Source organism: Strix aluco, chromosome 5 (assembly GCF_031877795.1).
Source record: "Strix aluco isolate bStrAlu1 chromosome 5, bStrAlu1.hap1, whole genome shotgun sequence".
Classification (NCBI taxonomy): domain Eukaryota; kingdom Metazoa; phylum Chordata; class Aves; order Strigiformes; family Strigidae; genus Strix; species Strix aluco.
In genome coordinates this window covers 66,769,612-66,796,737 of record NC_133935.1, presented here as the reverse complement: position 1 = coordinate 66,796,737, position 27,126 = coordinate 66,769,612, and the positions used below count along the sequence as shown (strand labels likewise).

Below are 27,126 nucleotides of genomic sequence, written 5' to 3'. Positions count from 1 at the left end.
AATCCAGGAAAGATATTTTATGTACAATAAAAAACTTACAGGGGATATGAGATATAAGATAAAGTCACCGTTTTTTAAGGCCAGCTGTTACAGAATATGAGTAAAGGGAATTTGCTCATTGCAACTTTTCACAGTAAATTGAAGAAAATAAATTATCTTCAGTTTCGTAGGCACAGATACGTGATCAGCTTGCAGTGTTACATTACAGTTCGGTCAATCTGCTATCTAAGGAACTAACAGGAGCAGCACTGTAGCCCCTATAGCTGGGCTGCTTCCCTTCTGCTGGCTCACACATGCCTGACTTTGTAGTTCAGGAAGTGAAATCAGCAGTAAACCCTGCAAAAGTAGTCATTATTTCTCTTCCCATTTATTTCTCTGAAGTAGTTTATCAGAAGTCCAGAAAAGAGATGGGTCAGGAACACAGACTGCAGAGCACTGGACTAGATCTGCTGTGGCTATTATTACGGCTTAGTGAATACACAGCTACTCATTAGGGTGTGGCAATTCAAGCATACCACACAACTATAACTTGCTATCAAGGAAATGTATCCACTACTGCAAATAAAGACATCCAAAATATTGCTGCAGCATCAGTCTGGTTTCCCACACCAGACCCGGTGTGGGTGTGGCAAGTGCAAATAAATCCCTAAATAAGTGGAGGAAAACTACTTTAGTTTATGTGGTAACTTTAAATTATAGTTTCAGGTTTGTGTAATGCATTAGACACAACTGAAAGTCTTCTGAAGAGATTAGTACAAAGCATCTATCAGTGTTTTTGCTATACCTCAATGATATTCTGATATATACTAATATCGGAAGAACTGGGACATTGATGCTCTGTGATAATAGTAAGAATGTACAGATGACATGAAAACAAAATAACTGCAGGTTGTCTCAAAATAGGGTGATTGGACTGGGCCCACAATAAGCAAGAAGGGAATTTCCTTCAACAAAAGAATGGAGGCTCTACAGAATTAGCCAAGTCTATAGGCAATCACACAGGGGAGTTTTGCATTTGACTGTTATTACAGCACATTTACTTGTGCATCAGTCAATTCTGCAAAACTATTGCATAGTTTGGGTGAGAAAATAAAATATTTCAGTGGTCAGCAGAGGAAAATGAATACTTTTAGAGTTGGGAAAGGTTCTCATACCTTCTTTCAGGATTGGCCTACCAACGTTTAAAATGTTATGTAAAAAAGAACAAACAAACAAACAGAACACTTTATTTTTGTAGCTGTAATGTCACAAGGACAGTATTATCTGGTAGCTTAGTAATGCAGAAGTCTTTAATTTCTCTAGAAAAGGAAGCACCCAAGTGGAACTCCTTCCTGTGTGTTACATGTACAGGGTGGTCCAAGTCACTACTTGAGAGAGTGGGAAGAGGTAGTCTCAGGTGGAGCAGGAATTTGTAATCAGAAAAGACAATATTTACCTGAAGTAGCGTATTAGAATCAGGACTCAAAGATCAGCTTGGGAGTCAATCAGAAAAGCTACCAGCAATTTTCTCACTACACAAACACAAACAGGCAGACCTGAGCCAAAGTATGGAAATACTATTATTTACAAATATTGCTGTAAACAGGAATATCTCAATGGTAAGCACTTAGGCTAAGTTGTCTAGGCTCCCTCTAAAACAAGTATCCAAGCAGAATGAATTGTGCTTGGGAAGTACCTATCTGTCTGCAGTGGTCATCATGGGAGCCTAGACTACTACCTTTGAATGAACACTTTACTTTCAGACAGTTAATTTAAGTGACATGTCTGCTATGTTCACCATTCATGCTTTCCTGTAAAGCCACATGAAAGTGATCAGGACCATGGCTGGTCACATCCTCTTTGCTATTTCCATCACTGCAGCCAACAAGAGAAGATATACTGCAAGAGATTTAGTGTCTGTGCAGCTGAAACAGGACCTTATCATTGAAAGCATCGAGCATCAGTACAGCTATAGTTGCTTCAGGACCTCTTATGAACTTCTCATTGGAGGCTGTGTTTTGTCTTCGCTACACTTAGGTTTTCAGATCCTGCCACACCTGTAAAACTTTAATTCATTTTCAGTCTGAGGACATATTCAAACAGTTGATCTTAAGACTTTGCTGCAAAAAAAAAGCACACTGTACAAATCAACCTTTCCTACAGAAAAGACTTTTCCACTGGAGGAAAGTTAAGAGAATAGTGTTATGATGCTCTCTCAGTTGAATGGCTGAATGACTTGTTTCTGGCTGCAGTCTGGAAGGTATTAAAGGAAAAGCAGATGTCCGAATAGATCAGTGCTTCTATTTCACAGCCAAAGCAAGTAACTAAATGCTTCAGGAAAGCTGCCTTGCCACCTCTGCTTTTGGAGCTGTAGCACTGCTTGGAATAAGAATATATCTAACATATGTGTCGTCTATGCAATGAAGCTTTGATATCAAAAGAGTCAAGCAGAATTTGTCCTCTTCAGGGCACCTCAAAACCCTCATGTTTCAAAACAACAGATATGTCTCTTACACCATATTTGTCTCCTGTAAATTGGTCTTTGAAAGTCTTCAAACAAAAAAAAACATTCAGATGGAAAATTTTTTTTATTGATCAGCTTCTTGTTCCAGACCCTTACTCCCCACCCATATTCCTGATCCCCCATGAGCAATTCCACATGGTTTCAGGATTTGCTATTAATCATCTTTTAGTTGGCTTTATTTCCTTGTTACACAACAGGAAGTAAGGATGTTTGACAGGAGTATTCAGTGAAATAAAGGCCAAATGTTTGATAATCAGTACAGTGTGTAATATTCTCAACAATGGAGTATAAATACTGATATAATGGGAAAAAAAACTTAAATTCTTTCCACTAAACTATTTCCTTCTAGACTGGATTTCCACATGACAGTTTTAAATAGCTATGAAACCAAAGACATGTACCTTCTCAGACAAATAGGACAGTTATGTCCAAATCAAATACAAATGCAAACACAGAAAGCAGTTGTTAGACATATTTAAGGAGTATGGTCCGTCTAGGTGAGATCATCAGAATGGCATCAGAAAACAAAGGAAATTACAAAGAACATTAATGTAACAAAGCTGAGAAATCTTCCTTCATTCTTCATTTCTCAAAATGTTTTGCTTCTGGTTTAAAAATGAAGGTTACAAATAAGAAAATCTGAAATATTTGTTCCATAGGTACACAAGGTACTATGAATGTACTCATTTATAACATATTGTATATAAAATATTAATTTAGAAGGAAAATGTGAACCTGATTCTCTAAGTGATCTAAGACTTTTTTGTCTTGAAATACTGGGAAATGAGGCACAATAATACAGCTTCTTTTGGATATGTTAGAATAGGTTTGGCTTGCTAAATTCTTCACTCATGAGAATAATGTCAGTAATTAGCAGAAACTACTAACATGAGATATGACCAGTTAGACAAGACTTGCAAGTTGAACCAAAATACAACTTGATGTTGAGAAGATATTAAGGACCTTGAAAATGTGTTCTTAAATTCAGTGCACGGAATGCACACTCTTCATTCTAGGGGAAAAACAGAAGAGGAAAGAAGATTGGCTTCTTTTCTCTGAAGTGTGAGAGTTCATTTCATTCATATACAGTTGGAGTTAAATAACAAATCTAACCATCTGTCTACAGTTTGTGGACTTGACTGTCACAGTCCAAACAGCACTCATATGAACAAGTGAACAAAACCAAGATACTTTATTCTGTAATGATATCTTCTGACAAGGGAAAAGACTGCCTCAAAGCAAAATGGTAGCCCCTTTCTCAACCACATGACTTGCGTAACTTCTGCAAAGCTGCATGTTTTTTCCATCTTTGAACAAGGGCTTTTCAGAGCATCTCTATTCTCTCCGGAGTTCTAAGTTGCTCCTGCTATTCTAGATCGCCTCTGAAAGGGTATCCTTAAAGGAGGAGCATTTTAAGAGCTCTGGGTCTACCAAATCATACATCTATGGGCTGCATTAATTACTGATTTGATTACAATTTAGGAATAGGTGTTTTGCAAAGGGCTGTGAGAATGAAAAGAAGCACTGGAACAGCTGAGCAGACACATCTAATGAGTGAGAGCACAGAGGGGACTGATCTGCCTGCAAATGTCAGGGAAAAAGCAGGGGGCAGGTGTAAATAATGTGAATGTCATGCTCAGCAAATCTGAGATTGTTCTAGGGCTCTTGAAGGTTGTCTTGTTACTTTACAAGCTTCTCACTTCCGCTGGTTACTTGTCTCCCTTTGTCCTCTCTCCATAGTAGCAAGGCAGCTACCTCTGATGCCAGACTGCACTGTGGTGCAATAGAGAGAGAGCAAGAGGAGAGAGAGCACACAAGCAAGAGATGTCTTCAGTGGGGACAAGGAAAAGGGAGAGATAGGAACCCGATATTCCTGCTGGCTAGTACAAAATTTGCTCAGACATTGCTTCTATTCTTTGGAGAGGCCAATGATATGTTTTCAGGATTAACAACACCATCAACTCTCAAAGATGTTTTAAACTATACATTGGATGGATACCTGTGTGTCATGGCCTTTGCTGGGTTTCCATCACCGTATGTCTGACCACAAAAACCTGAAGAAACAAGTTCAAAGGTAGGTTGCCATTTTGTTTTCATTATGATTCATGCATTTGTTCTCACATTAACTGATTTGGGTTATTGTTTCATTCAGAATAGTTAAGTTTCTTTATAATAGGTGAAATAATGTCTCAAAATGTTTAGCTATGTTAAATGGAATCCAGAAAAGTGGCCAAAGGAAAAATAAAATTTAAAAAGAACACAAAGTTTTGCCTCTAAGTCAATGCTATTAAATGCAAACAAAATTATTTTCCCATTTCCATCCTCTGTAGAGCAAATAAGGCTAAGCCATTCTGATTCCAAAACACAGCTACTGATAGAAAAATGCAATGCATTGCAATATAAGGTATTCTATGTGCCAGAAAACTCCTCTTGCAGCTGGAAAGAGTGTAGTCTTCATGATGGTTAGCTACACTGGTTTTTTTTATAATAGATACTGTCATCACTTGAATCTTGGTTTTGAGTAACAAAATACATGTTAATAACATGGCTCTTTTGGACACACTGATGCTGCTCGGTACCTTTAACAGTGATACTTAACAATTTAAATTTCTATTTTAGAAAGATGTATGCAGTAAATATTTTCACTATTTTCACTATGCCATTATAAGAATTATAAATCTCATTTACTGTGACATTTTGTGTAGTCCAAATTGTCACAAATTACGGAAAAATCTTAGGTTTAATATTCCCTTCACCTTTTTGTGGACTTTCTTAACATCTTAGGTTCAAACACAATAGCATCCCAGTGTAAGAATTATCACTCTTGGTGACATTGTCTTTAAGAAACTTCCATCATTTCCTGATTTTAAAAAACTAGTGCTTGACAAAATATGTTTGCTGTAGAAAATAAGCATTTAAGAATACAAAAATCCTTAGTAGTAATGCTATTACTATTACATTAAAAATCTTACACATGGCAAGCAGTTGATGGCTCCCAACAAGTCATTAAGAACACAGGAATTACAGCAATGAGTTGGACCCACCTAGTTCAGTTTCCCATCTCTGACATTGACTTGTACCATCTGCCTCATAGTGAGGTCTTGGGAACCCCTTCCTGGTTAGCTGACATAGATGGAATTATCCACCTGCTAGTGTGGATCACATTATCCCAAAAATATAAAGTATGGCAGAATCCATGAAGCATGAGGTTAATATCCTCAATACAACAAACACAGTGATCATGCATTACAGTTCTTATATTCTTGATATGCACACAGTTTCTCATATTCTTTTCTGAATCTCCACAAATTCTTGATCAAAAAGTTCCACATTTAAATGAAATACTGTGCACAAAAAGTTCTTTAGTCAGTTTTTGGTGTTCCACCATTTTCATTTAACATGCTCTCCTACTATATATATAACAATTCTCTCCTACTATAAAGTAGAGGGGGATCCCCAGACTGCCAGCTCTGGAGCCTTTCATTATTTTACACACTTTCATCATAGCCTTACATTTGTTAAAAGGAAAGTACGAATAAGGAAAATGCATCCAGACTACACGAATCACAATGCTCTGATTATTTAATTGATTCACCTTGAGTGGGCTTGTTACGAGTTTTTAAGTGGAGAAGAAACCTGAACTAGGATTATGCAAGTGCTTGCACAGAGAACATTTAGACTACAGATTCAAGCCCCCTCCTTTAGTATCAGGCTTCCAAATCTGAAGCTACAGTTAACTGACAGGTATTTTGAGACAGCAGAGAAAATCTGTCATAGAAATCACTGGTTACAATGACCTGGGAGGGCAGGTAGTTTGTTTGGGTGAGTTTGGAAGGATGGTTTTGGCAATACTTAGATTGAGCTTTCTCTCAGCTTGACTCCTTTTAGACTTTTTAGTTCTAAACTAGTCAGTCTACTCCTGTGCTCTTCACAGTAAACCCCACAGCCTTAGTTCACTCTGAACTCACTAACTTCTACAACGCCTTCCTTTCAAGGCTTGAAGATTTCAGAATATTCTGACTCCATGAGTGTATCTAAGTGTGCCTCAAATCATATTTACTGGCCGCTCGAGGCTTGGATGATCACACGCTTTGCTGGGTAAAAAACTGGCTGGATGGCCGGGTCCAAAGAGTTATGATGAATGGAGTTAAATCCGGTTGGCGGCCGGTCACGAGTGGTGTCCCCCAGGGCTCGGTTTTGGGGCCACTCCTGTTTAACATCTTTATTGATGACCTAGACGAGGGGATCGAGTGGACCCTCAGTAAGTTTGCAGAGGACACCAAGTTGGGTGGGAGTATTGATCTGCTCGAGCGTAGGAAGGCTCTGCAGAGAGATCTGGACAGGCTGGAGTGATGGGCTAAGGCCAACTGTGTGAGCTTCAATAAGGCCAAATGCCGGGTGCTGCACTTGGGCCACAACAACTCCCAGCAGTGCTACAGGCTTGGGGAGGAGTGGCTGGAGAGCTGCCAGTCAGAGAGGGACCTGGGGGTGTTGATTGACAGCTGGCTGAACATGAGCCAGCAGTGTGCCCAGGTGGCCAAGAAGGCCAATGGCATCCTGGCTTGCATCAGAAATAGCGTGGCCAGCAGGGACAGGGAAGTGATCTTACCCCTGTACTCGGCACTGGTGAGGCCGCACCTCAATTACTGTGTTCAGTTTTGGGCCCCTCACTACAAAAAGGACATTGAATTACTCGAGCGTGTCCAGAGAAGGGCAACGAAGCTGGTGAAGGGTCTGGAGCACATGTCGTACGAGGAGCGGCTGAGGGAACTGGGGTTGTTTAGTCTGGAGAAGAGGAGGCTGAGGGGAGACCTCATCGCCCTCTACAACTACCTGAAAGGAGGTTGCAGAGAGCTGGGGATGAGTCTCTTTATCCAAGTAATGAGTGATAGGACAAGAGGTAATGGCCTCAAGTTGCGCCAGGGAAGGTTTAGACTGGATATTAGGAAGTATTTCTTTACAGAATGGGTTGTTAGGCATTGGAATGGGCTACCCAGTGCAGTGGTGGAGTCCCCATCCCTGGAGGTGTTTAAGAGTAGGGTCGACATAGCGCTGAGGGATATGGTGTAGTTGGAACTGCCAATGCTAGGTTAAAGGTTGGGCTAGATGATCTTCAAGGTCCTTTCCAACCTAGATGATTCTGTGATTCTGTGATAATAATATCATCACCGTACTTCTGCAGTGGAAGGCAGTACTACTGTCCCATTTGTAGAGGTGGGGAATTAACAGTAGCACTGTGTACCTACTTGCCAATGATTGTTTTTAACTAGTTACCTCATGTACTGACAGCAAGGTAAATATAGGTGTGGCATGCAGAACTTGGCATAGGATGGAAAACTCACCCAGGAAGCAGAGAAAACAGCCAGCCACACAAGTTGCCCTTGCAGTAGCTAATTAAAAGCTAGTCGAGGTATACAAGTCCATTGTCTATAAAGGAAGCTGAGCATATCTAGCTTACATGCAGACCCACATTCAGTCAGGTGAATCCCACCTCAGTTTCCCAATGAAGACATACTTCAGCTGAGATGCTCTCTTCTATACAGTCAAGACCTAATTCTTCTTTTGTTATCGTTCATACTTACCACAGTGGATATCACAGATCTGCAGTGGAACTGAATAATCTACATCAGTCCTCCAGCCCTTTTAAAAGAAAGAATTGAGTCTTATTCCCCTTTCAGCAGAACTGTTACTAAACATTTGTGTTGACAAAATGAGATTTCTTTATTAGTTTACTCAAGTGACTGCACTTTTTAAACTGTTTTTAAATAAATGCATATGGAGACTGCTGGTCTAGTGTATATTTAGTGAGTTGCAACCACTTTTAGGTTTCTAAATGATAAAGCAAGTCAGATGTTTTTTTGAGGAGGGCCGTAGAACTGTATTCTGACAGATATCTTATTTACAGAATAAATTTTTTATGCAAGAAAACATCGATATTGCCACCAAATCTGATTTTTCACTAGGGAAAGAACAACTCTCATTACCCAGAAGGCTCTTGCCAATCTCACTTCCATCTTGCCCCTTTCTTCCTAGCAATGAAGGTGAGGCTGACAAGGGCCTTCCTGGGCAGCTGCTGAAGTCTCACAGCTCTGGCTGTCAGTCTCTCTTGTCCTGGTGTCTGCTGAGAACATTAACTCCAGAGAGGAATAAACCTATCAATCAGCTTCATGCTCATTTTCTATTAATTTTGTCTTAATAAAGTTCAGCTACGGAAATAGTGTGCAAAAATGTCAGAAATAATTTGCTCAGCTCTGCTTTCAAGAGTGCTAATTCTAGCATACTATGCACTTACTGTACTGTTTGCTGTATGTCTAACCTTTTCCAGCTAATGTCAATTTTTGAAAAATTCATCTATGATTTACTTGGATCTTTTGATACCTTGGAAATTTTTATTACAAAGGAACATATAAAATCAGGATTAACAATTTCCTGATGATATTCCTTTATCTGCCACTGACAAAGGAGCAAGATCATGGAGAGCAACTTCTCTGTTAATTAATGTCATCTCAATGAGAGATGGTGGCAGCACATCAAGCTATAAATAATGCTCTTTGCCAACTCCATTTGCACAGTAATCAGATTTGGCTGGGAGGAGAAAGCAGTGAAAGTGCCTGCTGGTTTTCTTTTTTGTGTGGTTTTTTTTTTTTTTAATGATTTGTTTATCTTGTACAGAGTAGCTGGCAAAATCAAGACACATACCTGAATGCAAATTGTTGACCCACACATTTCCCGTGACATAGTGATTGATACAGAATCTCCCTAATGAAAAGAAAACAAATTGAAAACTATTATTTTCTGTACCCTCGAACAATGAAAATGTGTTGCGTCTCTCCAGTTCTTTGGTTTGTTTGACAATAATGCTACATATTCTATTGTGTCAGAAAATTAATAAAGTACATACTCATTATGGAAGGTTATTTATTTTCAGAGATATCCCCAGATCTCAATAACCATAAGCAGCTGGTGTAGCTTTGCCAAGCACAATTTGGGCAGCACGGGAAGAGGGAAAATGTTCCTGCATTTTATGAAGTATCATAAGGCAGGACACCCTCCCCACCATGGCTGCTCACACCACGTTAGCCAATGAGCATCTTCACTTCCTTTCCCTGGTGTACATGAGTTGAAGGAATGACCCTTTCTTTATAGTTCTGGATTCCCCATCACATTGTATGCTGAGAACAAGTCCAGCCTTAGGGTAAAATTGTCCTAAATGACTGTTCTGACACTTAACGTTTGATTGTTTATGGTTTGTCCTCAAAATAGTTAGTTACTCCACTAATAGCTATGAATCCTACACTGCTCTCTTTGTGTGGCAAACTCCTAAAATAATTTCAGGCAAATTAGGTGAATATGTTCCTTTTTGAGCACAGCTGAACAGGGATTACTAGGGAAATAATGACCATTGGTTTCTAGGAACACAGAGCTACGTCTTGATGAAAATTTTGTGTATATCGCTCATGGTGTTGAGACAGGAACTGTATGTGGGGTTTTGTGGGCTCCATTTTTATATGGGCTCCCATTCTGTCACAGTAGCAGAGCACATAACAGCTTTGTACCAGAAGGAAGAAAACAGCATTTTTAAATGCATCAGTGCCCTTCATGAAACACACATTTCAATACCTAGCTGTGATTTATTGGTGCTTCACCATTACCCTTCTCACTTAGTAATTCACACAGGGAACCTTTAAAACCAGAAAGCCTAAACTCCACAGATTTCATGTGAAATAAGCCAGTTGAAGCAAAGTGCCACTGTAAATGTTCACTGAACATAGAGTTTGACAACTCTTCTACCATGCAGATCTCCATCTTTGCCAATAATACAGCATTTCCCCAGACATCCTTCCCCATTAGGACAGTCTCTTGATAGTGCCACCAATGCCCTCCGTGGTCTGTGTTGATCAGGATAGCTGTTTTTTCCCAGCCTTTCCCCATGATTATTCAGCTCTGGGATCTCCTGCAGAAGCAGTTATCATGTTCCACTTAGCATGTGCTTAGCTTCAGCAGCACAGCTGAGTTGGGAAACTGCTTTTAACAGCTTCTCTGTTACATTCAGCACCAGAGATGTAATAAAGACTTGAACTGATTAATTAGAAAATAAATTCAGCTTTCAGTGTCCACCCCTTTGAGTTTAAGAAGTCCTTATTCATAGCTGCCTCCTTGTCAGCTACCCCCTAGCATATGCACCCTGCACACTGAAAGCATCAGAGGTACTTGAAAAAGTCACAGCTGCACCATGTATGTGCATACAGTGGCAAAGGAAGTACAGCTGGAATATATCTTAAAAAGAGGACAGGTGTAGGAGCTACAGCATGCTTGTCTCTTCTAAAGCACATCCCCCTACAGCAGCATGAAGTCAGTGGGCACAGTCAGGAATAACAGTAGAAATCACAACATATGAATTTCTCAACTTTCTCAAAATCCATCATATGACATCTGATATATCTGGTCAGTGGAGGAGACAGCAGGAGCACACATTTAGGGGTGGACATAAGACTACTGAGGAGCTGGCTGCTGAACCAGCAGGATGCCTTTCATCATGGTGGTCCTAGTAGCTCCTAGACCCTATCCTGCTAATATTCTCCTATTTGAAAAATAATACTATGGCCACTCCTCTTCTCTTTGACCCTGCTTTCCAGATGTACCTCTCAGTAGATCACAAGTCAGGCCAACAAGGTAACTCTGGTTGGGAAGGTTGAAGGGCAAGGGCAAGCCACAGTGCTGCACTGAAAGTGTCTGAGATACAGGCTTAGTTGCAAGAGAGGAATGAAGCTCCCACTTCCTGACCAGCTGCTGCCTGAAACAGAAATCTCACCCTCCCATAATCTTTTTCCCTCTCTTCCCCACTTTGCTGGAAGAAGCAGTTGTGTAGTCACAGTCAGCCAGCTCAAAAATCTATTTTGGCTGAAGACTTACCTTTTTTGTGTGTTGAATTTGTTTTGGCAGCTGTGAGATTTAGCGTGGCTCATCATCATGGATTTATGCCTCAAGTCTTATGTTTCATGATGTGAGATTTGCCAGGTCAGTTGTATCAGTGACCCATATATGAAATACTAATACTAACACTAACATTTGCCATGTACATAATAGAAATACTACACCACAAAGATGATGTTTAAAGCACATCAAGGTCCCACTCAATAGCCACTTCCTGTGATGTGATTCATTTGACTTCAGGATCCTTATTTATTTCTTTCTTCAGTGTGGGATCCGAATTAAAACTACATGCTTTAAAAATGTTCCAGTAATTGTTCCAATACGTACGTGCATGGGTTTATTAATGCTTTCAAGCTGCAGAGTGATAAATGGAATAATAAATGAATGCAGTCAGATATATTTAAAAGTCTTACAATGTTTAAGAAATAACATATACAAACCACAGAGACTGAATGGTGCATCCCAACAGATTCACATGAGGCCAACTGCGTCCTGTTACACACAAGCACTGAGAACTGTGCCTTGGTTTGGGATGTGAAGAAAACTTGTATTTGTTCTGCAACTGCAGCAGTTCTCATTTTCCAAGCTGATATTAGGGGAAAAGACTTACTTTTAGATGTACAAGGACCATATATTATATTCTAAATTGTAATATTTAAAATAAATGCCTTTTTAATTAGTTAAGTGCAATGAAATAATATGCGAGTAATTATTCTGATCCCCACTAGTTACTTTTTATACTGATAAACACTTGATCTGCTGGGGATACATAGAAGTAGCAAGCTGACAAATCTCTTTGCCATAATTTAGAAGCTACAGTGATGTGAACATATCCACTTGCTTACTGGAGAAGGTTCATATCTAGTGATTGATTTAAATATTTTTCACAATTTAGTATTATGTAATTAAAAAAATATATTTACCTGGAAATTCCCCATGAGCAAATGGACATTTAACCCAAGAGCCTTGCTTGGTTGTAAACTGAAAGCAGAGAAATCTGTTAGGAAAACTGATTTTTCAATTTCAGTCTGTGGCTACAGATTCAACTAGAGATGATCAGTGAATTTCAGAAAGTTGCAGAAGGTGAATTCACATCTTTCCTGGTCTATTGTATCTTCCAACTCTTGATTTAAATTAGGTCCCCCAATTCTCCAGGTATTTATGCACATGCTTATTTTACAGAAACCTGTAGTTCCACTGACTTAAAAGTAATCTAAAAGAAAACAATAATATGCCTATATTAACCTTATGTGTCATTCTTTTCTCAACTAGAATCATAAAAGGTACTCCAGTAAATGTACTGTATTGATCATTTTTATTACCAAATATTTAATATGGAAAACTTTATATGTTAAGTTTGGTGCATTCTTCAGAGTTTGCATTGACCTAAAACACTTTTTCTCTGCTTTGCTTAAGCAGAGAAAACAGAGGGCACAATCTGACCTGCTGCTGACTTCAGAAGAACCTACTGTTAATCTAGTCTTTCATATTTCCTTAATTCTTGCTTCCCATTCATCAGAGCTATGAAAAAAATTATTAATCCTAAAGAACATTAGAAACTCATTCTTTTAGAGCTGACAGAAAGAGGACAGTTAGCAGGTGTTTTACAAAGAAATCCCTTTACCTTCATGCAAAGTCTTGGGTGAGTGTCCACACGAGAATATTTAACCTGCTTGAAAAGACAGCACTCAGCATTAGCTAGTTTCATTAACTAGTTTCACAAAGTCAGTTACCCATAATTTTCATTGTTTGATTACTGAGAAAGGAACTGGTTTGTTTACTTTATAAACATCCCAGGAAGTTAATCACATAAAATATTAAGAATAGAAACAACCGCTACTTTGGACTACTGAATAATTTGCTTCATTTTATCTGTACCATGTAGCATTTTTATAGTCAGTCTGACCAACTAGAGTTAATGAATTGATTCTGTGGTGGCTCGTGTGCAAAATTCTAATTACACAGACATCTAGGTTCAGTCCCTTATTTACCATTCATCAACGACTCAGCAGAAATTTCAAATGTACACTCAAAAGTGTTGTTCCACCTTCAATTCAGAAATTTTTCTATTTTCCATATCCCTATTCCAAAAAAGACTTAAATGTAGACTGAATTTTAAACATCTGCTTAAGTGACCTACAAAATATTGCTTTCTTGATTTAACTGCTGTTCATCTGCCAGGGCTTCACCATAAAAAGCCTTGTGTCATATAAACAATTGGTACCCATGTAGGTGATCTTATTTAAATAAACACCATTGCTCAAGTGACGGAGCACAATGGACCCTACACACAACATATGGCATCGTGACCATAGTAACACCTTTTTCCTGTAACTTTTTTGAGGAGAACATAATGGATGTCCTTGGGTATGTCTACAATATGGTCACAAAAGATACTTCTGTAAGAAACCATTCAGACATGGAGATGGCATTGCCATCAACAGAGAAAGCCCCACCCTAATTTGAGAGAAGAGTTATGTAGCTTCTGGGCCTGATCAGTACATATCCATGGTATTAGAGTGTGCAGCATGTGTGGATTCACTGGGGGAGCTGGCACTATATGAGGAATCTCTGCAGTAGACTCCAGCACACTATAGAGGTGTTCTTCAGGGTTACAGTACAAGAAATGGATGAAATTCATTTCTTTCATTTAGGATTAATTAGAAAAAAGGGAAAATTCATCATGTCCATGAAAATTATAAATACAAGAAAACATTCATCATCTGTAATAAACTAATCTTGGATTGTATTCTGGGTAATAGATATGACCATTACCAGCCAAACCTCATTTTAGGCTTCTTTCTTTTTTTTCTTTTTTCTTTTTTTTCATTTTTTTCTTTTCTTTTTTTTATTTCTTTTTCTTTCCTGCAAGCAATGAGTTGTGCTTGTTGTCAGCAGATGATGAATCCCACAGGGACCACTCACATGTATAAAATTAAATATATTTGGTTTTGCAAGATCAAAGCTTTGTTGAAACCCTTAACGTGGTGACTCTGAACAATCACTGAATGCTTGGATAGGAGTTCCTAATCAAAAAAACATTCAACAGCCTTGAGTCACTCCCCCACTCCAAATCATGTCATCAGAGTAATACTCAAAGTTTCAAAAATTAAGAATTTGTATTTTATTTTATTTGGCTTTTCAGTTGTTACCTCAAGTTTACTGGCTTCTCTCCATAATCAGGAAAGCCTGAAACCTACTTTTCAAGATGAAAGCTGGTATTCTAACCACCCTCATAAATCCAGTGCATTCAGCATCATGAGACTTCAGATTGAATTATTAAGCAGTTCAAGATATGTGCAATGTAAACCCTTTTCAACTTCAGAACATAAGTGCTGGAAGAACCAAGGAACCCAATATTTCAATACCCACAATTTCAAGACACTGGACCAGGTTGAGGAAGGCACTTCAGAGAGACCTTAACTGAGTACAAAGCAATTGTGCCCTACCAAAGTACCATTATGTCTCCAGTAAGTTTTAAAGAGATTTTGCTTCATCTCACTTACATTTAAGGTGTCTAAATGTTAAATATCCAAATCTGATCTAATCACAGTAGACTCTTGTGATAGTCATTGAAAAGAAAGAGGTACCTTCAGAGAGAAATCACTCCAACCTTTCTTATATGCCTGTCTTCAGATGAGAAGAGTTGTCCTCTCAACATGTCTGTTTCACTTTAAAGGGAATCTGACACGAATAGCATAGACTTGAACACTTATCTTTTAGACAGTAAAGTCAGGGCAGATGAATCATGCCTTTACTATAAATGAAAAACAGACCCTATTTACCCCAAAGAATTTAGCAAACATTACCAGCTTCACAGTCATCTCCACTTTTTATTTCTTAATAGTGAGTCAATGAGCTCTGAATAAATCATGTGGTTACTGTACAAGAACAGACTGTGATTATGAATAGTTTTAAGTATCAGAGAAGCAGAAAGGAATTGTTCTAATTCTAAAGTCTAGCTCTTCACATTATGTCTTTGGTCATGGCCTTCTCACAGTTTGAATAAATCTACATAGCTCTTACTTTCTCAGGAGAATTTTTGGAAGAGTTTTGTATATCTTCACAGTGGTCGTTAGACTTCATTAACCTGCATAGGTTAACCATGACAAGCACAGGACAGGCTGGCTCCCAAGCTAAGGTTTGTGTTGCTGGGTTATAAACAATATTATCCCATAGCGCCTTTGTATCTGTGCACAAAGAGTGGAAATGTTATTCAAGATGTCTAAAAATTAATCAAATTTGTTCACAAATCTGGTACTGATACATGTGCTTCAAACCAAAACCATTGCTTTTCCATTTCCTTGTCATTTTCACCAATCAGAACTGCAGTGTTTCGCACTGCAACACTGTAAAACTTGAATTCATCACACCAAAGTGTTGGCATTTACCAGAGGTACTCAACCTGAGAGCTTAGTCTTACCAATCTCCCACTACAGTGATAGATAGGCATCACCAGGGAATGACACCTAGGCTCTTAAGTAGGCTGCACAAGCTCCTGGAAGTGAATTCTGTGCCCATCAATCACAGGGGGAGTGTAACACACATAAATTCCTAACCAAGGACCTTCAGTTAACTGTGTATGATAAACTGGAATGAATCCATACATTACTGACTAGAGGTCATGGTATTGGAGACTCAAATTCTGTGCCTTGTGTAGCACTTACATGTACACCTGTATGTAAGAGTATAAATTCAAGCCTTTAGCTGAATATCAAGAACTCCAATAACAAAGCTGTGCAACTAATTCACAATAAATAATTTTTCTACAGCATTCATATAAATCTTCTTTCTTTCTATACTGGGCACACCGTAATTTCAGAGCTAGCCAGCATATATTTGGGGATATCTTAAATAGGCACTATTTTAAAACAAAAGCTGTCTTATTTATTTGGTCAAATTAGTCACTTCATACTGACTTTCTTTTCCATTTAGCTGCACATGGATGAAAGAATTTCAAATTGATATTTCAGTTCTTGCTTCAAGAAATAATCTTTTTTTCTAATAGTCAGAAGTAGGAGAAAAATATATTTCTGCAACTATGTGTGAAGCAAAAACTTAAGAACATGGCCAGTTGCATGTTCAAGAGGAGTGAACAAACAATACCCTTGACTAGAAAATGTAGCAAAGTGAAGAAGCACAGTCTACATCAAAGAGTGGAAACACCAGATGTCCAAATTCAACGCCCATCAAGCATAACAACAATTCCTATTGGTATCGCTTCTTTCAGAAATGTCCTGAAATAAAATCTTTTGATATTTTCTAACAGAAACTTTCCAGACCCTTTAATTCTACCAAGCCTCTTGCTGTCTTAACTTTGTGTCCCAATGCATATACATCAAAATACCGAAACATTCTCTGAAGTGAAAACTTTTATTCTGTTTTTTAAAAAAACTGCTGAAAATTTTGGTTCTTTTTGAAGAATGTTGTTTTTAATAAATGAACATGTACTATAAAGCTAATGTTTAGAGACTATTCAACCTGACTGCAAAGTCCTGGGTCTCAACAGTTCTGACTGTTTTCACAGCTACATTTTGAATGTTACAGGAGTCTGTAATACGTAGATATAGTGTAAGTGTAATTCCAATTAAGAGAATAGCACCACAATTAAGACTTCTCACGTTTGTTTCCAGTCCTGCTCATTGACTTATTACCTGAGTTTCCTTCTGTCTTACTCTTTTGTGACATCTACTTCTTTACTTCATAATAGATGCTCATTAATCTACATTGTTTAGTAACCAATAGACATTATTTTTTTCTTTTTTTCTCCTCTTAATTAACAGTTATTATATAGAGGAGCTTCTTTCTTATACAAAACTGTTAATTACCTCCTACCACAGAACTAGCTCTATAATCCCAACTTTATTACATCAGTGATAAATGAGACAAAAAGAGAACCAATCTACTTTAGATATTCCAAAAAAACCCTGTCAGTTAGGAAAAAGAAAGATTTAAAAAGAATAAAATGTGACTCAAAGGCTGGAACTCCTTATATACCTAAATAGCTGGGTACTAGTGTCTGAAAAATTGCTTGAGATTCCTGCAAGGAGGATAGTTGACTAAACAGCTGTAAAACAGTATTTCCCATATTCATTTCCTTATCAAAGCTATAAGTTATGTTTTCAATGGTAATTGCCCTTTGGAACTGCCTAAATGGACAGAAATAAGCTTCAAGAGCTTCAGTGTGCCAAGGCACATACTGCCCTTCCTCTGACTACATAAAGCTTTGTAACCTGTGCTTCAGCTACCCCCAGGATTCAGTGGCATCAGAGAGGGGAATGACTGCCATAGGAGGGGAAGGAAAAGAAGCAGAATGGAAGGAATCACAGGATTCACGAGCCTGATTTCCTGCACTTGCAAAGCATACCATTCCAAGCACAGGAAATAGGTAGAGATCTGAGAAAATCTGGAAGAAAACAACCTGTGCTCTATGAGACCCAGCCTCAGGCTGAACAGCGATTAAAACTAGAGGATAGGACTTCATACTGCAGATGACTTTAAAGCCGGATCTGACTACATGACGTAGACATAGCTGCAGACAGAGCTTGAACATTCCTGTAAGTGCTCTCTATTGCATAAATAGAGGAAAAAAACAAAATCCATTTTTATTTTATTTAGTCAAACTGCAGTCCATTGATAGAAAGAAATGGTAGTGTCACAAACACTATATTCTACCACAATAAAATAAATCGGAAATGAAGGCTGGGCTAACTAAAGAGGAAATAGTTTCCATTTTAAGACATTTTAACACAAATGTATTGGCCCTATATGAATGTGAAAGGATTGCAGTAAATGTCTATGCAGTTTAATGGAGTTTGGATGCACTGTTATGTGACGGTGTTTTTATTATCTCTCTTTTTTTAAAAAAAAAAAATCCTTAATGGGCTTCTTAGCATAATCTGGGGCAAAATTATTGTTGTACTTATTTGGACTTAACACAATAAAACACTTTTTCAGGCTACACTTTTTTTCTATCTTCCTGGTAAAACTTTCACTAAAGACCCATATAATGCAACAACTTCTTTTTCAGCTGTCATCTCAGACCAAACTCTGACGTTTCTGGAACACTTTGTGTAAATAATTTCCCATTAAGTATGAGAACTCCCACATGCAGTTAACTCTTCTTTTTCAACTCCCTATTCCCTCCTTTAAATTGGGTGACAGACACCTTCTTCAAATCTCTCCTTGAAGCCCTCTTCTCATATAAGCATTTCAAAGCTGACCTCAGTGGCTTTTCTTCCTTCTGGCCAGTTTGTGTGTGACTTAAGAAAATGTGGGAAATTACTAGAAAGTTACTTAGTGTTTATATTGGCATAAACTTGGTGAACAATTTGGTCTGAAAGTAAGTTATTTCCTCTACCCACAGTATAACAAACCAATGTGACGACTTCCTTGAAGTTTTGCAATATATGGTTTTCACCATAGATTAATTACAAATTGTGACATACTACTGAAGCTGCTGAAAATCACTTACATAAAGAGTAATCACACAATACTTGCCATTTTCAAAGGGGCAAAGTTGTATCCTCCTTGCATCTGGAATTGCCAGCCAAGCCTACAATCCAAAAAGCGACCATTAGCTAGAGATTCTCAGATACATCAGTTTTTAACATTTCAGACAGAATGTGAAAGAAGACCTGTCTACCAAACATAATGATGCTATGTTTATTAGAAAGCTTTGGAAGTAGTTTATTTAAAGGATGTTTTGCACTAGATATCTTTTATTCTTCATCATTAGGGGGATTGGAGCTGATGAACTAAGGTGATCCCTTCTAGCCCTATATTCCTACTATTTCTGAGTCATATATTTAGCCCAATTTCATTTAGAAAGTCTTCCAGTTTGATTTTCATTAAGTTTCTTACAGTGTCATTACTTTCTAGGGGTATCAAAAGACATTCAAGAATCATTCCAAAATCTCACTACTCAGATTATCAGGAAAAAAAATCTGTATCTATCCTGAATATATTCATGGAATGAATTTATCCCCCTTTCTTGTGGCAAGAATGGCTTTAGCTTAAAAAAATCTCATAGAATCATAGAATACCATGTTGTAAGGGACCTCGAGGATCATCTGGTCCAACCTTTCTTGACAAAAATCTATTATTTCTCCTTAGAAGTGACCCTTCTGTTGTGTATTTAGACAACAAACATATTTTCTCTTTGCGTGTGTTTTACCAGGCTAATGAAAACATGTTCTTTGAATCTCCTTTATAAGACAGTCTCTCCATTCCCCGACCATCTTAGATTTGTCATGTACATCTTCCATTTGAATTAATCTTTCTTGAATACAGTATTGCCTAGAGTATGTCAAAGAAGGCCTTGTCCATACTTTCTTGTTAGCTTGGAATAATCTAACCCACTAGACCTTTGTTCATATTTACATCATGTAAGCATGTTAGTTTAATCATCCTGTGGTGAACTATTACAACCAGATTTTTTTCCTCCACTGTTATTTATAAATGAGGACTCTCATCTTACATGAAGAATTCTTTTTTAGTAGAACAAGGCCATGAACTTGCACTTCACACATTACACTTCATCCTCCTTTAGTTATTTCACATATGAAGACCTCTAGTCTCTTCCAATTATCCTGACCCTCTTCCATTTTGATTACACCTCTCAACTGTATTATCAGCACATCTCATTAACATTCCCACCTTTTGTGCCCATGTCATTGATGAAAACATTCATATAAGAACTGCTCTAAGTGTGGTCCTTAAATAACCTTCCTACTAGCACAGTCCCATTCAACAGGAGTAGTCTAGTTAGCCTTCCAGCTAGGTATTATCTACCATACAAATCTTGTTCTCACTCCCAACTTCCTCAATTCCTCTTTTAGTTTCTCATGCACGACTATATCAAATGCTATGCTGAAATTCAGTCAGATTAAATTTTCTGTCTTTTCATTGCTTAAAAAAATCAGTCAAATTAATCTTACACAATACTTTCCATAAATTAATGTAAATTGTATGCCATTTTCTTATCTCCATGTTTTAATTAGTGTTTCCTAAAAAATTTATTCTACACTTACATAATCATAAGGTCAGACAAGCCTTAGTCAAAAACTTAAGTCTAGAGCCTTTTTCTACAGATTTTTCCTCCTTTCTTAGCACAAATCCCAGATAAAATTTCTTTAATCAGAAACACAACTATATATTAAATTCCAGACTGTATTACCTCAATGCAAAGACAAGGGAGTAGCTGAGAATATTTCAGAGACACTGATTTTAAAGATTCCTTCCCTTTTATCTGAAATGAAACAGATGGTCATGAATCCAGGACAGTAAATGACTTTTCATAAAGCGAAATAAAGATATAGAAGGTCATTTCATATTACTATGACCTCAGTGAACATTTCCACCTAAATGTCACCTCCCACCAGTTCAACAAACTGCTTTGAGCTTTAACTCACCACAGCAAACGCCCCTACATCTTCACAGGTAAACCATTTGTGGCACAGACGAACGTAATAATCTTGATCTCGAGGAAAGTTGGATACATTCACTGATATAATTTTCCTTGCCCTGTCTACATTATAATCAAACTTTCCAGCTGAAAAAGAAAATTCAAGCATGAAATTATCACATCTGTTTCTTTACTACTTTTTTATTTCTGATTTTTTTGTTTCTTTATAAAAGGTACTGAATATATTTCATAACTTGATGGAGATTAAACTCAACATCTATAGATTCTTACCTAGGATGTTTGAATTAATTATTTTTATATCCTGATATTCCTAAAGATATTATTATTTTATGAGATATTTCAATATTATTCCATTTTAAATTAGCCTGTGTATACTGAGAGGCCAGGACACCTACCGATTATACCTCAACCTTAGTACTTGAAATGTTATGTAGTTCATGTACAAATACTTGAAATATACACACTGATACTATGACAAAAACTGATTATCCCAAGGTTCCAACTTCATTACATAGAGAATATGTGCAATTATGTTAGCAAGTACAATATGTGCGGGGATGTTTTATTTTTTTTATATTCATGGGTATGCCAAAATTGGGATAGCAGTTTGGCAAATAAATTTCAATCTATTTATGAGGTCTGTCTATAGAGAAAATATAAAACCAGCAACCCAAAGGGCATGAAAAGGTCACAAACTTTTTTCTAAAAGTTTAAGTATTAAATAAGTTGTCATCTTTATCTGCTATCTAGCATTTCCAAGTAAATATAAAGAAACACATTTTCCAGGGTATTACCTATCAACTACGTGGTAATTATAATTAGTGGTAGTTGTAAATAATCATTTTTTCTCCTGCTTATTTAGCTATGAAAACATATCATTGTATATGTCACCAGAAATATCTCACAGCTTTAAGTTGTATAGATCATCTCACCCGAACAAGCTGAAATATGTTTTCCCACATCACTATTTCTGCAATCTGTAAAATAGAAGCCAGAGTTTTCTTCAGTGTTGTTTTATTTGTATAGCTGTGTAAATAAACTGCTATCTCTTATACCCCTTTTTAAAGGCAGATTTACATCCACTTCTAGATAAACAGCAAAAAAGAAAAGTACCCTTACCACACACAGAGATTATATCACAACTTGCCTTAAGGGGCTATCTCACCAGTGTGGGGTTTCTACTGGAAAACCTCATCAGCAGTTTAAGGTGGCAATCTAGGATATAACACTGCACTTCTTTACCTAATACCTAACAATAATTCCAGTAATAATAGTAATAATCATAATAAAAATTTCCATTATTCTTTCCTTGAAAGCTACTCCTGTTGTTTACCAGGCTTATTCCTCTGTTATAAACACCTGTGTATTTTTGCTATTCTGACTGTACTCTAGGCTTACAAAGAAACACCTTATTTAGCTCCCAGGAAGCTTACCAGAATTAGAGGCCAGGTGACACTTTCAGAATATCTAATATTTGTATCTCCAAACTTAAATCTTGATTTAAGAACACTAAATAAGCTCATAATGTGCTGCCTACTGTTTTCATCCCTCCTTGCTTAACTCAGTATTAGAGCAGCACTTTGTGCTCATTTCCCCACACAGTTCTTTTCCCCAGAGAAATATTTCCTGTTTTCAGTTGTTTACTCACCCTTGTAAAGTCTCTTAAAATTGGGCTCTATAAAACCTTAATTCCCCCGCTCTTTATTCACAAATTACATATCTACTTCAATAGTGGATCAGGATTTATCAAGAAAATGAAAGGCTTTTTAAATACAAAAAGGCTTTACTCCTATGAAATCATGAAACAGCCACAACGTGTCTGATACTGTGTGCAAGGGATGATACTGGACCAAGGGGAAAGGGCAAGATCCACCCCTACACACCAGGCTCTGGAGGTGGGAAGACAGGACAAGCCTGGGCACTGGATCAAACAAAGGGTCTCATTTCATTTTTCGCACCACCATTTGGTGCACTTGTCTCCACTAGACACACTGTATCTTGGTTGAACCACAGCGCTGAATCTATTTTTGTATGCATATGGTAGGCACTTTACCCCAAAAACATGGAAAAATGCTACCTTATCTTAGCCAGTTACATGAAAACAGGTGATAGAACAGCTAGCTGATGAAAGTAAAAAGAAATTTCTTTGCACTTCCTTATTAAGCTTTCCTTAATCTCTGAAACCACCTGTGACATAACTATGAAAAGAAGCAGAGGTTCCATCTTATGCACAGAGAGCACACAGGACTGAACCTGCAGGCAGAGAAAGAGCACATGCCAGCCACAAGAAGGCCAGTTAGGACAAATGCATAGTGTAGTTCAGTTTTTCATATACTTTTAGATATAAACTCTGGTCTCTGTTATTTATAGCAAGTCAGACATTTATATGCACAAAATCAATCATCGAAATGTAGAATAAGACTGGTCCTGGCATACATGATGTACCATCAGTTAGATCAGTGTATCCCAGAACATGATTTGGCTTTGCATTTGAGGTTTTTTGGCTTTTTCTTTTCTTTGAAAAGATGTTTCTTGAAAAACATCTGGTTTAAGATGTTTTCCTACCTTCAACATAGTATTCCTGACTCAGCTTGACTTCACAGTAATTTGGTACTGTTTTGATGGTCACATAGATGTGTTGTGCTACATTGACTTCAATGCAATTGAATTGTACCTGTACCTGTTCAAAACATTTATAAAATCAAGTTTGTGTGTGACTTCCAGAATAAACGAAAACTACTGGTTATCAGATTTAAGCAAGAAATATTCTTTGTTCAGATTTATTTATATTTATGAGGACCATTGTCTCAGATATTTTAGCATTAAGAATGTAAAAGAAGCAGATACCACTTAATGAAAGGATTTCAAAGAGCATCATTACTTCTCATCCAGAATGTTGCTATCTTCTTCACTTCCAGAAATCCAAATATCTACAAGCTATCAAATAATCCTAAAAGCACAGAAATACAGGTACCCAATGCTCATTGAACTTCAAAAGCAAAAAGGTCTTTCATACTAGCAAAAGTCCCAGTTTGTAGGCGTTTTACAAGCAAAACCACTTGCAGAATAGGAAAAAAAATGCCTGTTTAAAGATTTAATGCCAACTTCAGCAAGTTTTTTTATTCCAGTAACAGTTTGTGAGAGAGAAAGTAATTTATGACACAAAAGTTGATGTCCAGTTATGGTAGGTCATTCCTTCACTGACAGCAGTAACTATTAAATTCAATATAGGTTTTCATGCTGGATATACTCCTATTTGGTACAAGGCATTTGGAGGGTAAAAGACATCTTATTGTCACCATTCTAGTCACTGAACTGAAACTAAGAAAATTACATTAAATATGTTTGTTGAGTCTTGCCTATAAACTTACCTTACCCTAAAAGCTACCAACTGTTCATTGCTGGCCCTGCATTGCCTGACGTTTGATCATCAAGTGATACAGACTGTAAACTGCAATTGCAGTTTGGGAGAAGAACATTGTTTCACATGTGCAACCAATATAACACTTACAAAGCACATTTTGTATGAGATTAATAACAGTTATCCACCAGTAACTGAAAGCAAAAATTCATGTCTTTTAAACAGTTGGTAAATGTTGGGGTTTTGGTTTTTTTTTTTTCCCAGTTGCAAATTTTAATAAAAGATACTTCTGGGTTTAGCTTAGTAAAAAAGTATATTCTGCTGTTGCAGTTACTACCATGAGTTTAGGACAGATGTGTACAAGTGCTTAGGCACTTGGCTGTCTTCTAGATGTGTAAATTCCATTGACATGGTTGGACTTAAATAAATCATACGTATGCACTTAAAATCCCTGTGGCATTGTGCTTCCTAGCAATTGGAGTTACAAAAGCTTCCCCACACACAATTTGGTAGGCACAAAAAGAAAGCTGGCAAGATTGATATGAAAATTAGGCTTTGCAGAGGCAGCTTCTCTTGCAAAAAGGTAAGTGGAAGAAGTACGAAAATGGTGGAGAATTGAATTTATAGCTTATAAAAGGACATTTTGTTATGGAGTTTCATTTGACAATGCTGAAGCATACATTTCATTGCAGTTTTCCACAAAGTCAATAAGAGGAGAAAATAAGAAACAAAATATTTTTTTTACAAAGACTCATAAACATTTAAATGAAAAACAACCCCCAAAAAAGGGGTCTACCTTCTTTCCGTTAAGCATCTTGCTTTTTTTCCTAGCAAATCTCACATTTGTGCACTGAGATTGCTGAGTGTCCAGTGAAAGAGAACATATTTCCAGCCCACGGATATTTTCTGAAATGAGTCAGGAATAGATTTCAGAAATATAATTTGAGAATCTTTAAGAAAAATAGAAAATAAATAAAAATATACCATATCGTAAGCTTTCGTTCTAAGTGAAAGGCACATGTATTTTATCTCCTTTAAAAAAAGGGGCGTTATATATAACGCATGCATGGGGGTAGGAGCAAGAATTTAATACAGATTGCTATAAATTAAAGCTTTAATTATGCAAATTCTTATGCAAATTTTAAAAATAAACCTATTAACTCTGAGTGAAGCACACTAGGAAATATCTAAATGGTAACACAGTAAGCACATGAATGGCAGAGTGTTAAGTATAAATAGACTATGCCCCAAAAGTCTGAGTGCTTTCATTTTATTTTAGTGCAGAATTGTAACTTCAGATGCATAAACTGTTTCTCCTTCTGTTGGGGCAGTCGCTCATGTCTGAGTTACCAGGGCAGAACGAATTAGCGCATGTGTGCATGCACGCATGTCACAGCTAGAAAGAAAAGGGCAGCAGTATGCTTGGGGCACTGGTAGAGAGAAGTGTATTATGTTGGGAGTAAAAAATCAGTTTTCTTGAACTCATTATCTCAGTTCTCATTCCCCTGAGAAGGGCCATGGCTTTATCGTGGTTTGTAGTAAAATGTTTTCACAAAAAATATCTTTCTGATATAATTACATGAAAACAGCTTGGACACAAATATTTCAATAAGGAACAAAATCTGGCTGAACAGCTATAAACAAAAAGTAACCAGAAATTATTCAGGAGCAAATCTGTTTCCTACCATCCAGATTCAGAGTTCCTTTAATGTTTAAATGAAGAGAGCATGGGCTTCCTTGGACACATTTCATCACTGTTGAGATCTTCATGCTTTTCAGTACCATAGAAGATAGAGATTTAGGAGCATCATGGCAGAAGCTGTTAAAAATGCCACCTGCAAATGCAAATACACAGACAGAGAAATCTCACTGTACACAGGATATTTGGGGGCAACAAAGCACCAAAGGTGAAGGTCCACCTCTACTGAAATCAGTAGGAAAAGTCACCACTGACTTGAGCAAAGCCAGTACTTTACCTATTTATATGGCCAACATTGCTAGTGAGCAATGTAGGGGGGTTGGAAAGAACTACATTACAGATAGGGTTTGATAATAAATTTCCTGGCTTAGGGAAGTGTTAACCCACAAGAGGAAGGAATCACACTTCTAACAGTTAAGGCTAGCAGAGCACAACTGGACTAATAGTGTTTTTAAATAATCAGATCTCCTAGGTTGTGGCTAGACTAATAGTTTATTTAAACTTTTTTTCAAAACTATTACCTGTATATTGTGAACACTCTCATAGGTGGTATTTTAATTTTAGGATTGACTGATGGTCTCAACTGCGGTTAAAATTTCACTTTCACACAAGAGGGCACCATTGCATTCCAAGTCATGGAAAAATCCCTCACACCTACAGGATTTCCTTCTGCTTTAGACCAGAACAGCAAGAGCAGAATAAATATTATCCAGGCCTTCTTCAAGGTATAAACAGTAGGCACAGAACACAGCTACTATGTCTCATCTTATTTTCCCATGGAAATTTAGTCATCCCGAAACCTTAGGACATCAGTTTGCATAGCTGCCTTCTGTAGGCTAATGTAAAAGAAAAAACAGTCTTAAGGCCCCAAATCTCATCAGTTAGCCATATTTCATCTCTTTCAACTTCTCAGACTGCCCTGCACAGAAATCAGTTATTTATTTATGAATTTATGTTGGTACAGTGGCTTTAATCCCCAATGCATTCCTTGGGCTTCTCTACCTCACATATATTGTTTGCAGTCCCAAAAATCAAGAGTTCAAGAAACTATCAGAATGAATAGCCAGGGAATTGTGTTTTGTCCCTTGGCTTTGTGGTATACAATTGCAACACACCTCATTTTAGCTGTAACTACATCATAGCAATTTCTTTGAAATATTTCTTACTCGTCTCACTTCGGCACATAGCATGAAAGTTAAAAG

The 27,126-nt window shown here is 37.4% G+C and overlaps 1 protein-coding gene across 2 annotated transcripts in view; it reads right to left on the bottom strand.

The window, feature by feature from the left end:
* Positions 1–2,548: 2,548 nt before the first annotated feature.
* The window catches only part of IL17REL (interleukin 17 receptor E like), a 48,485-nt gene continuing 23,907 nt past the window's right edge, over positions 2,549–27,126 (bottom strand). Inside the window, exons 3-17 of one of the 2 annotated variants that reach the window (XM_074825489.1) lie at positions 25,911–26,060; positions 25,022–25,131; positions 23,430–23,544; positions 21,797–21,841; positions 20,851–20,990; positions 20,616–20,687; positions 18,938–18,992; positions 15,464–15,627; positions 13,062–13,109; positions 12,361–12,418; positions 11,878–12,023; positions 9,203–9,262; positions 8,086–8,143; positions 4,503–4,557; positions 2,549–3,515 (exon numbers count right to left, since the gene is read on the bottom strand). In XM_074825489.1, coding sequence (XP_074681590.1) covers positions 3,488–3,515; positions 4,503–4,557; positions 8,086–8,143; positions 9,203–9,262; positions 11,878–12,023; positions 12,361–12,418; positions 13,062–13,109; positions 15,464–15,627; positions 18,938–18,992; positions 20,616–20,687; positions 20,851–20,990; positions 21,797–21,841; positions 23,430–23,544; positions 25,022–25,131; positions 25,911–26,060 — 1,304 coding nt within the window. In that variant the 3' untranslated portion in view covers positions 2,549–3,487. The remainder of the gene's footprint in view (positions 3,516–4,502; positions 4,558–8,085; positions 8,144–9,202; positions 9,263–11,877; positions 12,024–12,360; positions 12,419–13,061; positions 13,110–15,463; positions 15,628–18,937; positions 18,993–20,615; positions 20,688–20,850; positions 20,991–21,796; positions 21,842–23,429; positions 23,545–25,021; positions 25,132–25,910; positions 26,061–27,126) is intronic. The other variant, XM_074825490.1, reaches the window with a different exon arrangement.